General features: G+C 40.1%; 2 protein-coding genes and 1 long non-coding RNA gene across 3 annotated transcripts; 1 reads left to right on the top strand and 2 right to left on the bottom strand.

The window, feature by feature from the left end:
• The first annotated feature begins 209 nt into the window (after positions 1–209).
• On the top strand, positions 210–5,173 carry LOC121306374 (somatostatin receptor type 1-like). The gene is made up of 2 exons (XM_041238128.1): positions 210–1,069; positions 3,750–5,173. The coding sequence occupies exon 2, from the start codon at positions 3,977–3,979 to the stop codon at positions 5,081–5,083; it is 1,107 nt and encodes a 368-aa protein (XP_041094062.1). The 5' UTR covers positions 210–1,069; positions 3,750–3,976; the 3' UTR covers positions 5,084–5,173.
• A 4,835-nt stretch (positions 5,174–10,008) lies between these two features.
• Positions 10,009–11,562, bottom strand: LOC121306275 (putative tyrosine-protein phosphatase auxilin). The gene is made up of 4 exons (XM_041238017.1): positions 11,449–11,562; positions 11,059–11,253; positions 10,228–10,345; positions 10,009–10,035 (listed from the first exon to the last, which is right to left on the bottom strand). The coding sequence occupies exons 1-4, from the start codon at positions 11,544–11,546 to the stop codon at positions 10,009–10,011; spliced, it is 438 nt and encodes a 145-aa protein (XP_041093951.1). The 5' UTR covers positions 11,547–11,562.
• A 176-nt stretch (positions 11,563–11,738) lies between these two features.
• LOC121306247 lies at positions 11,739–12,633 on the bottom strand. The gene is made up of 3 exons (XR_005948184.1): positions 12,576–12,633; positions 12,375–12,497; positions 11,739–11,754 (listed from the first exon to the last, which is right to left on the bottom strand). It is a non-coding gene; the product is annotated as an uncharacterized LOC121306247 (long non-coding RNA).
• Positions 12,634–14,068: the final 1,435 nt, after the last annotated feature.

The following is a 14,068-nucleotide window of genomic DNA, read 5'->3' on the forward strand; positions in this document are numbered from 1 at the left end:
GCAATGAGAAGAGATTTTTCTTCTTTTCATATATGGGATAATATATTTACCATTATATAAAAATATATTTGGCAATACATACTATACACATTCTGTACAATATAGTTAGGAATCTTCAACACATTGCAATACATTAAACATATACATTATAATATTTGATATACTGTATTATATGAAGGAAGGATATATTTGTAATTGAAAAAAGATTCAATACTATAAGCTCAAAAAGAGTTTTAGTAATTCTGCTGGGCTCTCTATTCTAATATTCATCATCTAATCCAATCTGCTTTACTTGCTTGAATTCCAGCATCGTTTCAAGTCCAATGCTTTGACAAGCAGGCTGGCGTGTAAAGAACTGGGTCTGCTAGAGCAGGAGGGTGGCTTCTAGAGATTTTGTAAGCGTTGAAACATTTTCATCATTATCTCAGGAAAGACGGACCTATACAGTCATGTTGACACCTGACAGCCATTCAGCACCCCTACATGCGAGATGAAGCAGGGAGCTGTTAACACAGGAGTGAGAATCTGCACAGTGAGGAATGCTGTTTAACACTAAGCTGCAGCAAAGACTCAAGTTTAAGGGTTTTAGAAATCCATGATTCAAAATAGGACTGATAAACGGGGTTTGCTTTTTGATGCATTTTCCAGATCACCTTTCAATGCTTTTGGGAGACGACTCTGTCATCGTGATGCTGCTGTTTACACTATAAACTGGAACACTTTGGAATTTTCTCACCACAATATACTGCAAAGAAAAGGGATGACATCTCAAGACTTCCTTTTACACTGAACACAAACTGTATATATTGAACTACAGACAGATGCTTTTTATTGATTGTATTAAATCTCTGGAGTGATTTAGTCATTTCGATGTTCAATAGAAACGTTTAATCAAACAGAAGCACCTCAGCCAGCCCAGTTAGGATTGCAGGCACACACTGATTGCGACCGCTGTCTAACAAGCATGCAATTCAAAGAGGCAGGTTATTAACCTTGGACAGCAAACAGAAAACACACACCGCGAAACAGAAGGATGCAAAACCAGTTAATTATCAGGGGAATATTGGAGGTAGGTGAATACATGCATTAATGGCAATTGTACAGAAATGTGACGCATACAGGTGATCTTTGACCTTTGTGTAGCTCTTGGTTGCAGCCAGCAGCCCCAGTTTGATACTGGGAGTGAGAGGAGAATGAGTTTTACACACTGGTTTCATGTGCAGTTAAAAAAAATCTTGGCAATCAATGAAACACAACACCTGTGATTGTTCTACAACAGCATTCAGTTAAACTGTATGTCGAGTATGCTTATTAAATGAAGGATGTATCACATGTGTACACTAGACTATATATATATTATATATATATATCATATTATATAATTTATATATATATATATATATATATATATATATATATATATATAAATAATATCATGTAATGATTGTCATGCTTCGCAGCTTGTCCTCACTACTGTGGTTGTATTAGGAAGTGAAACAACAGCAATAATCTTTTACTGCAGCAGGTATTTTTTTTAAATAAGAATACTTCTTTGCTATAAAATGTTTCTTTCAAAACAGCACATACAGCAGTGAATGGCAGTATCCAGAACTCTATCAGCAGTATAGAAGCTGTATCAGGGACAGACAGTTTAAAACACATGTTCTGTTTTGTGCTTCACGTACATAATTACACACAAGACAATTATTTTCAGAAATGATGGCGTGTAAGTTGCTGGCCTCTGACACTCAGTCCAGTCTCCAAGTGTGTTTGACTATATTTAGAACTTGGATAGACAGTAAGATTCTTATTAAAGGAATACAGGTTTCTAAGAATAGAAACATTTCATTGATAACTGCGTCAATTCTAACTACGCACAATATTGCATTTCCCTACATGGCTGTGCACATGTAATGCAAAGTGTTTGCCATGTAGAGCACAGATCTGAATAAGGATCATTTATTTTGGTACAGGTGAGATTTTTTCAGTGCATACCTTGGGGCAGCACAGGGCTAATTGTATAAAATAACCAAAATATATTAACATCAGAGCTGAAGAAGAACATAGAGTAGTTAAGAATGTGCTTAACTTAAGATTAAGGGGGTGAGGTGGTACTACTGTATATCTACAAGTCCGTGTGCTATTGCTTTCATCTGATCACAGGGTCTATTCTAAGAGAAACTGTGACACATCGCAAAACTGCCCCATACAGTTTAGAAACCTATTTATTTGTTGCCCTCATTTTCACTGTGTTTGTATTTAGTGATTGTACAAAAGTACTAACAGTCCTGGAAAATCATTCCAGTAAGTCTTATTTATATTTATCATTTTGTAGGTCTCAGATTTTCCTTTATGAAAAACACAAACATTACAGCAAAGGTGACATGGATTTTTTTTATGGTAACTTCCTTGAGTCTTCTGAAGGAATTGGACATTGAAAACACGTCAGTCACAGGGAAAGCAGGGATTGGCACTCAAATGCAAGTCAACGAGTCTACAATCAGCCAGCTGTTTTAAAGGAAATAAATGGCAAACACTTCGAATATGTGTTTCTTTTTTTCTGGACTCAATAATCACTTCAGGACTGCACACGGTGTGTCTGATTGAATTACTCAGTGACATCATTAAGTATTGTTAGTGCAACTGGAGCCCACAAGCAAGCATGTTAACCTCATTACAAAACAGCCAGGCTTGATCTTTTAACCTCGTCTCATCTCACCGACACAATCTGTAACGACAGGGCATCACACAACACTGCATGTTACCACATGAACCTTTAAACATGATTTAAAGAACCATAAAGCTTTAACGTAAATATACCCCATACACAGTGCTACTGGGAAATGAAGAGACATTTTTAAAGTCTTACCAGCTGCAGGAATCAAACTGTAAAACTACAAGTATAATAATTATTATTATTGCTATTAATTGGTAACAAATTCAATCAGCTAAAAAGGAGAGGAAGGAGCTCCATGTGACATTCCTGGATTTGGCTAATGCATATGGTTCAGTGCCACATGAACTTCTTTGGGCAGCATTTGATTTTTTCAGCGTACCGATGAAAATAACAAATTTAGTGAAAGCCTACTTTGGAGATTTGCAATTTAGTTTTTCAACTTCAGAATTCAGCACTACATGGCAATGCCTAGAGGTTGGAATAATGGCAGGATGCACCATTTCTCCACTGGCTTTTACCATGGCAATGGAAGTAATTATTAGGGCATCAAAATGGGTAGTGGGAGGAGAGCGCTTGGCTTCTGGAATGCGAGTACCACCAATTCCAGCATACATGGATGGCATGATAACCATGACTACAACAGTAGAACAGTTATCATGCTGGGGAGACCACACTGTAGTTGATCCCCAGAGCCAGCATCGCGGCTGTTGTGTGTGCTGATGCGCTGGGGAGGCAAAATAAGCTGATCCCTGGAGCCAGCATTACATTTCAGCCATCAATACCAGGCAAAAGGATATCTACATCATCAGATGTAAAGCAACGCAAATGGATGGAGATGCAGATGGATCAGATTAGTTTACTGCAAAGCTATGTCTTAGTTGGTGCTTATCTTGGCGAGAGCCGAGTTCAAATCAGCATGAAGTTTTAACATCTACTCTCGTGTAATGGAAATCATTATGTGCATGGCCCCAGCCCTGCTACAGATACATATGTGTACATTTTAAAAGTTAAACACATATTTTGCCCTTGCATTAACACTAATCTGCATTAAAATCTGTTTGTTTTTTTGCAGGTCGGACAACCACCACAATATTGAATCATTTACTGCCTACTTTTCCATGATGGGTCCCAGCAATGAGGACTGATCAAAACAAAAACCTTCTAGAGCTTGTGCTAAAGAAGCAGCTCTGCTAACTCAGGTTAGTACAAGCTCAGCCTCAACCTGGAAACGAGATCCTCTATGCTAACTCAGGCCAGCACAATCCCAGAAACGAGATTCTTACCTTGGTCCACCAAAACATGGCAATCATCAACGAATCTGAAAGGCTGTTCTTTCCAACTGGGTTTCCCTTCAACTCCTCCTTGGAGTATGAAGACTTTGAATTGGACCCGGATCCCAGTAAGTTTGTGATCCCCTCTATATACGCCATTGTCTGCTGCATTGGACTGACAGGAAACGCCATGGTCATCTACGTAATTTTGAAATACGCCAAGATGAAAACGGCCACCAATATCTACATCCTGAACCTGGCCATCGCTGATGAGCTGTTCATGCTGAGTGTCCCATTCCTTGCTACCTCAGCTGCTCTCCAGCACTGGCCCTTTGGCTCCTTGATGTGCAGGCTGGTCTTGAGCGTGGATGGCATCAACATGTTCACCAGCATCTTCTGCCTGACTGTCCTGAGCATTGACAGGTACATTGCAGTTGTCCATCCCATCAAAGCTGCCAGATACCGACGCCCCACTGTGGCCAAGATGATCAACATCTGCGTCTGGGTTCTTTCCTTGGTGGTCATCCTGCCCATCATTATTTTTGCAGATACAGTCCCATCCGGGGATGGTGGTGTTGACTGCAACTTTCTGTGGCCTGAATCTTCATGGTCGGAGGCCTTTGTGGTCTACACCTTCCTTTTGGGTTTTCTGCTGCCTGTAGTTGCCATCTGCCTCTGCTATTGCCTGATCGTGGTCAAGATGCGTGCCGTGGCTCTGAAAGCCGGCTGGCTCCAGAGGCGCAAGTCCGAGAAGAAGATCACTCGGATGGTCATGCTTGTGGTCACCGTGTTCGTCATCTGCTGGATGCCCTTTTACATCATCCAGCTGCTCAGCGTGTTCCAGAGGCCACCCGACCCGGTCATCACCCAGCTCTTTGTCATCTTGAGTTATGCCAACAGTGGGGCCAATCCCATCCTTTACGTCTTTGTGTCGGGCAATTTCCGTCGCTCCTTCCAGAGGATCATGTGCTTTCGGTGGATGGAGAGCGGTCTGGATGGGGAGCCGGTGGACTACTGTGCCGTGGCCCTAAAAAGCAAAGTGGTCTGCAGCCCCAAGGAATTCCAGAAAGACTGCTTGGGCTCTGAGATGGTCTACAGGAATGGGACCTGCACTTCTAGAACAACCACCTTGTGAGGAGAGATTTGCTTCTTTAGGAGAGGGTCGTCCAGTTAGCCAGTCCGTTCTCTCATAGTCTTATGGGACCGTTACAATTTTCAAGACTAAAAACGCACTTTTATAAAATGGCTTTCTTATCTTAGTGGGTTTTAATGTAGCTTGAAAATTGCTGCTTTTGTATTATTGTGTGTATACTGTTATTTAAATGGTCTGACTGTGGCAGTTGTATGTACCACACTCCAGTATTGGCTTCCAATACGTTTCAGAATTGATTTGAAGGTCTTGCTGCTGACTTACAAGGAGCTCCATGGTCTGGCTCCTGACTGTCTAAAAGAGCTCCTGTCCCTTATGGAATGGAAATATATTTAAATATATTGACAAATACAATGTTGTGTATTACAAAATGTATTATGGAATATATTTACATATATTTTCATTCCATAAGGGGTGCCCATATGCAGCTGTCCACACTCTAAGGATTCGATGTATCAATCAATCAAACTTTCAGACATTTTGTGTGAAAGGTTCTATATAAATAAATAAACTTAAACTGAAACTTATAGAAATGCATTGTGTCTGTTGTTTTTTCCTGCTATGTACTGTACAGTGCTTTGCAATACTTTTGTATAAAATGTGCTATATAAATGCAATAAATAAATGAATAAAATAAATAAGAGAGATGAAGCCTCTGTTTGGCTTAGATTGATATAAAGTAGGAAAGCATGGTGGTGAATCTTAAAAATAAAGTCACAACCTCCAGAGAGCCGTATAAGCTACAAACAGTGTGCTGTGGATCTGCTCCCTGGTTACACGTGCTTGAAGGATGATTCTAACTCACACATGTTATAGATTAAAAAATGGGGAAAGTGGAATTTGAAACACTGATATCCCTGTTTAAAAACATAAACTGATTTATTCTCTGACTTTCATTCATTTGAAAGAGATTGAGGTTTCTGAAGGTCTTCTATTTGTTTTGCTCTAGTTTGCTTGTATTTTCTATGTTGGTGTTTTCAGTATGAATCACTTTAACACACCAGGTACAGTAAGTAGACAGTACACAGCTTTTCAATGTTTTGCTCTTTTCAGCTGAGAGGTTTGATGGCAATGTGGAAGACTATAGCAGGCCTCTGATTGCAGGACATTGCAACGGGTCTATGCTGTTTCCAGAGACAGCCAAACACATGTTAACCATTGTCTCAGTTCAGTGTGGAACCTACTGCTGGTGCTTTGGGGATTTGGATCAAGTGTGATAAGTTTGTGATAATTTTGTATTGGAACAGTGATTTGTCAAAGCATTATATGATTGTGGCAAAGCAGTTAACAGTGTACAGGTGCAGAAATGATGTGGTGTTTAATCAGGAGACGAGACAAGACAGAGATAATCCAATTAGAAAGGCTTTTAATAATGTAATCCAGGTCTGGTGACCTCAAACAATAATCCCAGGCAATACACATCAGTGCTCACGGTACTAATACAATTATTATTGTGACACAGGTGTAGCAATGCCTGGGTTCATGCTGGCCTCTGTCCCCTATTTGTACCGTCACACATGACCACTTGGTAAATGATTGCAGGTGCTCCTCCAATCTGCGGCTGACACATCGTTTCCCTTCCGGGTCGATGAGTTAGTGCACCGGAGTTCTGCCCCCTTTCTAGATGACAGACTTCCTTTTAACCCTGGGAATAAATTGTCAGGCCCTCCAGTCCAGGGTACTCTGTTCCCATTACTTAGCTCTCTCACAGGGAGGGAGGGAGATTTACCACCAAGAATCATTATATTTCTGTCACAATGATTTATATTCTTCAATGACAGATGTGTATCTTGCCATTACTTTAAGCCTCTTACTGTCGTATAGTCCCATTATAGATGTGTGCTATTCAATGTTCTTACATCTTTGTTTTATCTGTAGTAACATTATTACTGGGGCCTTTTTATTTCTTCACTTTTTTTAATGTTAATTCAGGAGATGCATGTATTATTCCTACATAATGATTATTTCTGCTGCACTAGATAATGATTATTTCTGCTGCTTCTGGTTATTTTGCATAACTAAAATACACTGCTGCAACACTTCATCTACAGTATTGTATCTGAACAGCTCAATTTAAATTATAAACAAGCAGAGAACGAATTCTGCACTGTTTACCTGTACACTCAAACCCAAAGAAAGATTAAATCATTTAATCTCTCTTTCTCTGCTCCACCAGCACAGTGCAGAGGGAGGAAGTTAGAGAATATAAGAGCATCCCTTTTTCTTTCTCTGCTCCACCGAGAGTTGTAATGACTCAAGTTGTAATTTTCGGTGAATCGACTTGAGTCATTGTCATCAAATGACTCGACATGACTTGAGTCCCTGTGGCAATGTTGCTCCGCCCCTGTGTGTATTTCAGTTTTATGTTGCGTGTAGTGTGTTAATGTTGGTGTTTATGTATAAAATACACAGGATATAATTATGGGTTACGAGCATGTGCGTTTAAAATTGACATAACGAGGATTGCACAGCACTTCACGTGCAGGTAAAATGTAATAATATGCGAGCACGGGGAATTGCACTTTATTAAATTCACGTGCAGTTGTACCGAGACTCCAACTGAATGATTGATTAGCAATCGAGTCTCGGTACAGCTTCATAAAAGCAGCATGTTTTCACTCACTCGTGGGTTGTGTGTTCGGTGAGTGGAGAACGGGATTGGAGACGGAGGTAATAGTAATTATAATAGCAGCTCACCGTGTTTGTCTGTATTGTTTGTTTTGTTTGTCTCTTTGTTTTGGTTACCAGTGCCGTGTCCTGTGTTTTGTTTGTCTTTACAACCTTTGATTTTCTGTCTGTTCAATTATTAAATGCTGAGTGAAAACAATCGCTGAGCTTCCTGCCACACAGGGTTATTCAAAATACAACTGACCTCTTAGTATTTCTGTTTGCGCATTTTAACTACATTGATGATTTTATTTAGACTAACAGCTGGGGTTTTATTCTGCTAAGTATAGGTGGTTAAAGGATTTATGGTGCCATGTGTTCTGTGTGAAATATGCTGGCTATTTTTTTAAACATATCAGAAACAACCTTTTTTTATCTGAAAATAATGACAATTACTTATTTTGCAGCACACATTATTATGCAAAACTCTTTCAAGACACATTTCTTTCTGTAATATTAAACAAATTAGGTTGAGTTTATTGATTTTGAACTGGATTATATATGTACGAGTATGCAATGGTTTTAAAACTCTGATTTCGCCTCAGTTGCATTACTTGGACTGTTTTCCTTTGTAGCTGCTATGTCTTAAGGCCTAGAAAGAAGATCTCTATCTCAAATATCTAATTAAATGCCACAAAAGGTCCTTTCAGATGGTTAAGGCATCTGAAAACTATCAGGGAGTTTTACTATTGAGAAACAGTGAAAAACACTCAACGCTGCCATCACTAAGAATGTAAATAAATGGTTAAATGCATTCTTTTGTTTTGTGGAATCCATTACTGTACATCAAACTCAATTGAGCACAAGTAAAAGGGCCTCTGCATGGTCAATAACAAAACCTGCTTATAAATAGGCCAAGGAATCGTGAAGTCACTGAGATAGAACACAAGCAGAAACCTTGGACCTTCAGCGGTGAACATCAGTGGGGAAAGCATGAGCACATTACTGTGCTTCTCAATGGTGTATCTTTAATTGCAATGCTCTTTTGTTGTTACTTGCAGATTGATAATCTCCTGTAAAATGAATCTGATTAAATCTGATGGAACTGTCATAACTAATTACTCGAATTGACTCAAGCTTGGCTGTCAAAGACTCGACTCTAGTCTTACCCCACTGTGACTTGACTCAAGTCCCAATTTTTGTGACTTGATTACAACACTGCCACCAGCATAGAGCAGAGGGAGGCTGTTCAGAGAGTATAAGAGCCTCCCGTTCTCTTTCTCTGCTCCAGCAGCACAGAGCAGAGGGAGGTTCAGAGAGCGTAAGTTTTCTCTTCCTGTGCTCCAGAGAGTATAGAAGAGCCTCCCATTCTCTTTCCCTTTCTCTGCTCCACCAACACAGAGCAGAGGGAGGCTGTGAAAAGAGTATAAACATAGACAATATTTATTGTTCAAAAAGGGCATTGTAGGATATTACAAACTCATATATTCCAATTCAAAACACCCTTACAAAAAAGTGACAGTAGCAGTTAAAGCCAGATTTCAGTTTAATGAGTTAAATTGTTTTAATTAGGCATCAGTTATCAGCTTCAGGTTATTTTGGTGCTAACAGCTGAATTGCTTTTCTTTTCAATAGCAGCAGAATGTAAGCAGATGCTAACAAGCGATGCTGGAATGACAATGAATGCCTGCGTCTTATGCAAGTGACCCGCCTAGTCATTGAAATGCATTTGATAAACAGATAAAGTGGTGCAGGTGTGTGTGAGTCATAGGATCACAGAGGCACTGGAATGGGTCTGCAATGCAATCACAAGGAGTCTTTGAAAGGATTCACAGAAGTAAACCCTTCTTTTCCTTTTTGCAGTATTATAAATAGCAACGGTAACATTCTTAATCAAGATGGCTATTCTTCTGACTGCCAACGTTTGTGTTTCTTCTGGGTGTGAAAATGGCACTTTTTATTTGTAGATTTTTTTGTGACTCTTTTTGAAATGAATTGGAAATATAGTCTAAGAGCAAACACTCCCGTGCAGTGACTCGAACTAATATTGCCAGTCAACGTCCCATTGCAGCACAGTCTACACAATGTGCTCCTTTCCAAATGTGCTCTGCATACAGATCTGTGGTTTATAGCCTAAGCTGTGGGATGTTATATTTCTCACAAGGCTGTTTGTTTTCGTACTTTCAATATTCTTAGTACATTTTTTTAAGAAGCAAACAATTCTCAGCTTACTAAAACAGGAGGAACTATAACTTATTAATTGGACACGCACATACATTTATAGACTAGCATACCTAGAACAACTATGAGCAGCCAATCTGACTGGTGTACTAAAAACAATATGAAAGGAGAAACAATTGAAGTCATAGTTTTATTCAGGAACGTCATTGTAAATAAATAGAAATATGTGGTCCTGTGGTAAAGAAACAGGCTTGTAACCAGGAGGCCATTGGTTACGATGTTGGTATGTGAGTACGCGGGTGATAGTGGAATTGCAAACCCCTGGTCAAATCATTCCCTACCTTGGCCTGAAGTCTTCCTCCAATAGTGGATCTCATGTGAAACAGTGAAACAACCACATCCCCGTGCACACTGACCCCCAGAGGAATCATCACCTTCCCTTCCATGACTTTGTGCTCCCTTTAAAAAAAGCAGTGTGTTCAATACAATCTAACTCTCTACAGTATATAAAAAGCATGATTAGTCAAACCTTTCAAGCGCTTTGTGCTGCATACACCCTGGGGTCTATATTTATGATCAAATCTAAGACAGCTGTAATCTAGAAATCTGCTGGTAGCATAATGCTGGCACTAGAGGAGATGTGCTTCTAATAGTAACAACTTTGGCTGTCTAGCCTACATTACAGAGGTCTATGGCACAGCAGCTTGTGAGTTCATAACCAAAGAACCTTAACAATGCATCTTATCAAAAAATAAATAGACAATACTTCAGAAATAGGAACGCCTTATATCTTCAAATTCACTGTGGAGCGTTTGCCTGAAACAGCTGCAGCATTTGCTCAAGGAAGCGTTTGTTAGAAGTACAGTAGTAAGGTTTGAGGGTGGCATCCTCCTTTGATGTCACTAAGAATAACTGCATAAAAAAGGTAAGGGAACAGCGAAACAACAAAAGAAATGCCTTAATAATTACTGTTACCTGAAGGAACTCCAGGAGCTCCAGCAATAACAACAAAACAGATTTAGTTCACTACTGCTGAAGAGGCACAGTATCGGCTCCCTGTTTTACTCTGTAGCTACTGTCATGTATAGCATCTTCCTCTAGGGCGACGAGGGATTCTTGCCAGGGTGTGTTTGACTGAAGAGAATGAGCTCCGCCAGGGCAGTATCCCTTACCTCATTCTCTCATACTCCTGTGCTGTTGAGAATATCTTTGTTTCTCCAATGAGGATGTCACAGAAAGGTCGACAACCAGTGCGTTGTTTGTTGAAGCTCGGGACAGGGCTCATAGTAACGGACTTTATAATGAGAGCCTTGCAGTGAGGCAGTGTGGGTTTCTCAGACACCATCCTGCAGACATAATCTATGTATCTGCAACAGCAAAACAGCAAAACATGAGGAGAGCAAACCGGTACATAGTCAATTCTACATTGTATTTAATAGCAGGCCTGGTTAGAGAAAAATGAGAGAGCAACACAGGCAGCACACAAGATTGTAACCTCTGTGATCATTAAATCCTTGGATGATTGATCCCAGCATAGCCGCTTAGATTAGTCAAAGCCCTACCTCCTGTGTGAAGGCCAAAGCGCAGAGCCAGGTCTCTTGGAGTTCAGTAACTGAATAGCAGGAAGCGGATTGTTGAAGAGGTGACAGAAGCAGAACATTGCACAGACCAGAACGCCTGAGTTTGGAGGGGGATTGGGTGGACGCTCTGGGGGAACGAGCTGGGGGAGGAGGGAAGGGGCGGGGCGCTGGGCGTGGGCGAGGGAACTTGAGAGGAGCCTGAAGGGCGGGGCGGGAAGGGGCTCGGGAGTTCGGGAGTTGGGGAGGAGATATGGGGAGAGGGTGAAGGGAGAAGGGAGCTCGGCCATCCTTAGACAATAGTATGAAAAAAGAGCGATCAAGTACACAATATCTGAGAATGGTACGCTCTGGCCAGCATGCACAGCATGATGACACCAGTGCAAGTACACAGGAGCGGTGCGCAAGCAAATCTCAATGTGGCTGAATTATTGAATATTGCGTACTATTATAGCATTATTATTAGTTGTAGTTGTAGTAGTATTTGTTTGTGTTTTTTAACTGCAATATTAAATTAAGGTAGTCATATTCATGTGTTTTGTTGTGCTGACACACATACATATATAGCGAGAGAGACTCATATCGTATTGTATAATGTTATACATGTAGAGACTTTTCTAAGTGAAGCAATACTAATTCAAGAAAATACATACAGCAGACTCCACAGTTAAAAAGGCACGAGAATAGATTTTAAACTCATCAGTCCTTGACCTGCAGAATAACACTTTATTTCTGCAAACTTTCGGCAGGAAGGAGTACACATCCCCAATCCTGATTCCTAAATCCTGTTAATGGCCCTGTACACAAACCTAACCAATACATCTACCTGTACAAGCACATTCCTCAAGCCCCGATGAACAATGCATGAAGGAGCGCACAAGCACAGCCAGCTCTCTGAGGTCTCGTCTTACCATGCAGTGAATGACGCAGACGTTCTTGGGGTTCTGTTGTAAAAAATTGTGCATATTCTTACACACAGCAAACAGGTTGTGTAAACTAGGGGCTTGTCTGGAGGGCCAGCTGCACTCGGACACCTGCAAAAGAACAGTCCGGTCAGCCAGTCTTCAGTTTGCCCATTAATCTGTACTCGTTTTATATGAGTGGCCACTCACCCTGTTGTGAAACCTGGCAGTGCGGTACAGTTTCTGTGACAGATTGAAGACTGTGTAGGTTGGGGATTTTTGTTTTTTCCCCCAATGTGCCTGGAGTCTAGGAACAATCGAACATCTTCAATATGGTTCCTGTATCCAATCTCTACAGCCTCGGCAGGGTATGACATCACTGTGTGCGGAGGGCAGAGATTAAACAGTTTTACATTGCCATTATGCCATTCATAACCCATTCCAGTAGGGTACCATGACTGTCATCCATTAACAGGAGAATAGTATCTATTATATAGAGAAAGCCCATGCAAAGTTTCATCAAAATTGAACATGTGGTTCCCAATCAGGTGTCACTACAGCGAAGAAGAAAATTCACAGCATGAGGAATAAACTCATGCTGCCAACAAAATGATTCCAGTAAATCTTACCCAATATATATTGCTATCATTTTATTAAACGGTAACACATATCAAAAAAAAGTTTAAATATATATAAATAACTTGTATCAGATTTTTTCAAATTTATATTTATTGAACGCTTCAATGCTGCACTTCCAGCCAACTTCCTAAAGTTCCATGAAGGAATGAAGTCTCTATTGAAAACACATCAGTCATTGGGATAGCAGTGACTGGTACTCCATTGCAAGCCATCGCTTCTGGATTCTGGGAGTTTGACTTATTTTAAAGAAAATGAATGGCAAACACAGACTGTTATTTTATTTTATTTTTTTTTATAATTGATCGCTTTCATACTAAATATCTTCAGTAAAGTTTTTAAAAACAATACGTTCAGAACTACAAAGGCTCAAACTCCCAGAACCAACTCACATGTGTCAGATGCAGTCCTTCAATGGGCAGTACAGCATGGAAAACACTGCAAGATGTGTTCGACAATTATACTGTTTATAAATGCAATAAAAAAAAATCTAATATACGTTGAAGATAATGTGTGCCTCCTTGATATCGAAAATGTGAACTTAATGTGTTATCTATATGTACTTTAGCAGAAGTCCATGCAAAAAGTTTCATCAGATCAGTCCAAGCAGTTCTGGAGACAAACAGTAGCCTTCATTAACCCAACCAGGCAGCAGCGACAACAAGTCATGCATACATAGATCCTCAGGCCTGGATTCTGAAACCATCAAAAACGAAAGAATAGCAATGCCTAGAAGAACTGTTCTCAAGCTAATATTGCAAGCATGACAGTCATACAGACAATCAGACAGACATGTACGGACGCCTCCACTGCGTCTCTGTTGCCTGAGTCACTGTATGTGCACAATGCTGACTGCTATGTGTCAGTATTTTTGGGACGCAATGCAGGCTTGCATGCAATCTTAGAATAACAGCAATAACCTTTATGAATCTCTTTTTCCAGATTTTGGTGGATACCATGGGGTTAAAGAGAAAGATGACAATTATAATAATAACTTTAAGCTGTGTATTCTGAGCTTAATACAGAACCTACACAGAACCTTCTTGTTATTCTAGCTGATTTGTGAC

The sequence above is a fragment of the Polyodon spathula genome, chromosome 47 (genome assembly GCF_017654505.1).
Source record: "Polyodon spathula isolate WHYD16114869_AA chromosome 47, ASM1765450v1, whole genome shotgun sequence".
In the NCBI taxonomy this organism is placed as follows: domain Eukaryota; kingdom Metazoa; phylum Chordata; class Actinopteri; order Acipenseriformes; family Polyodontidae; genus Polyodon; species Polyodon spathula.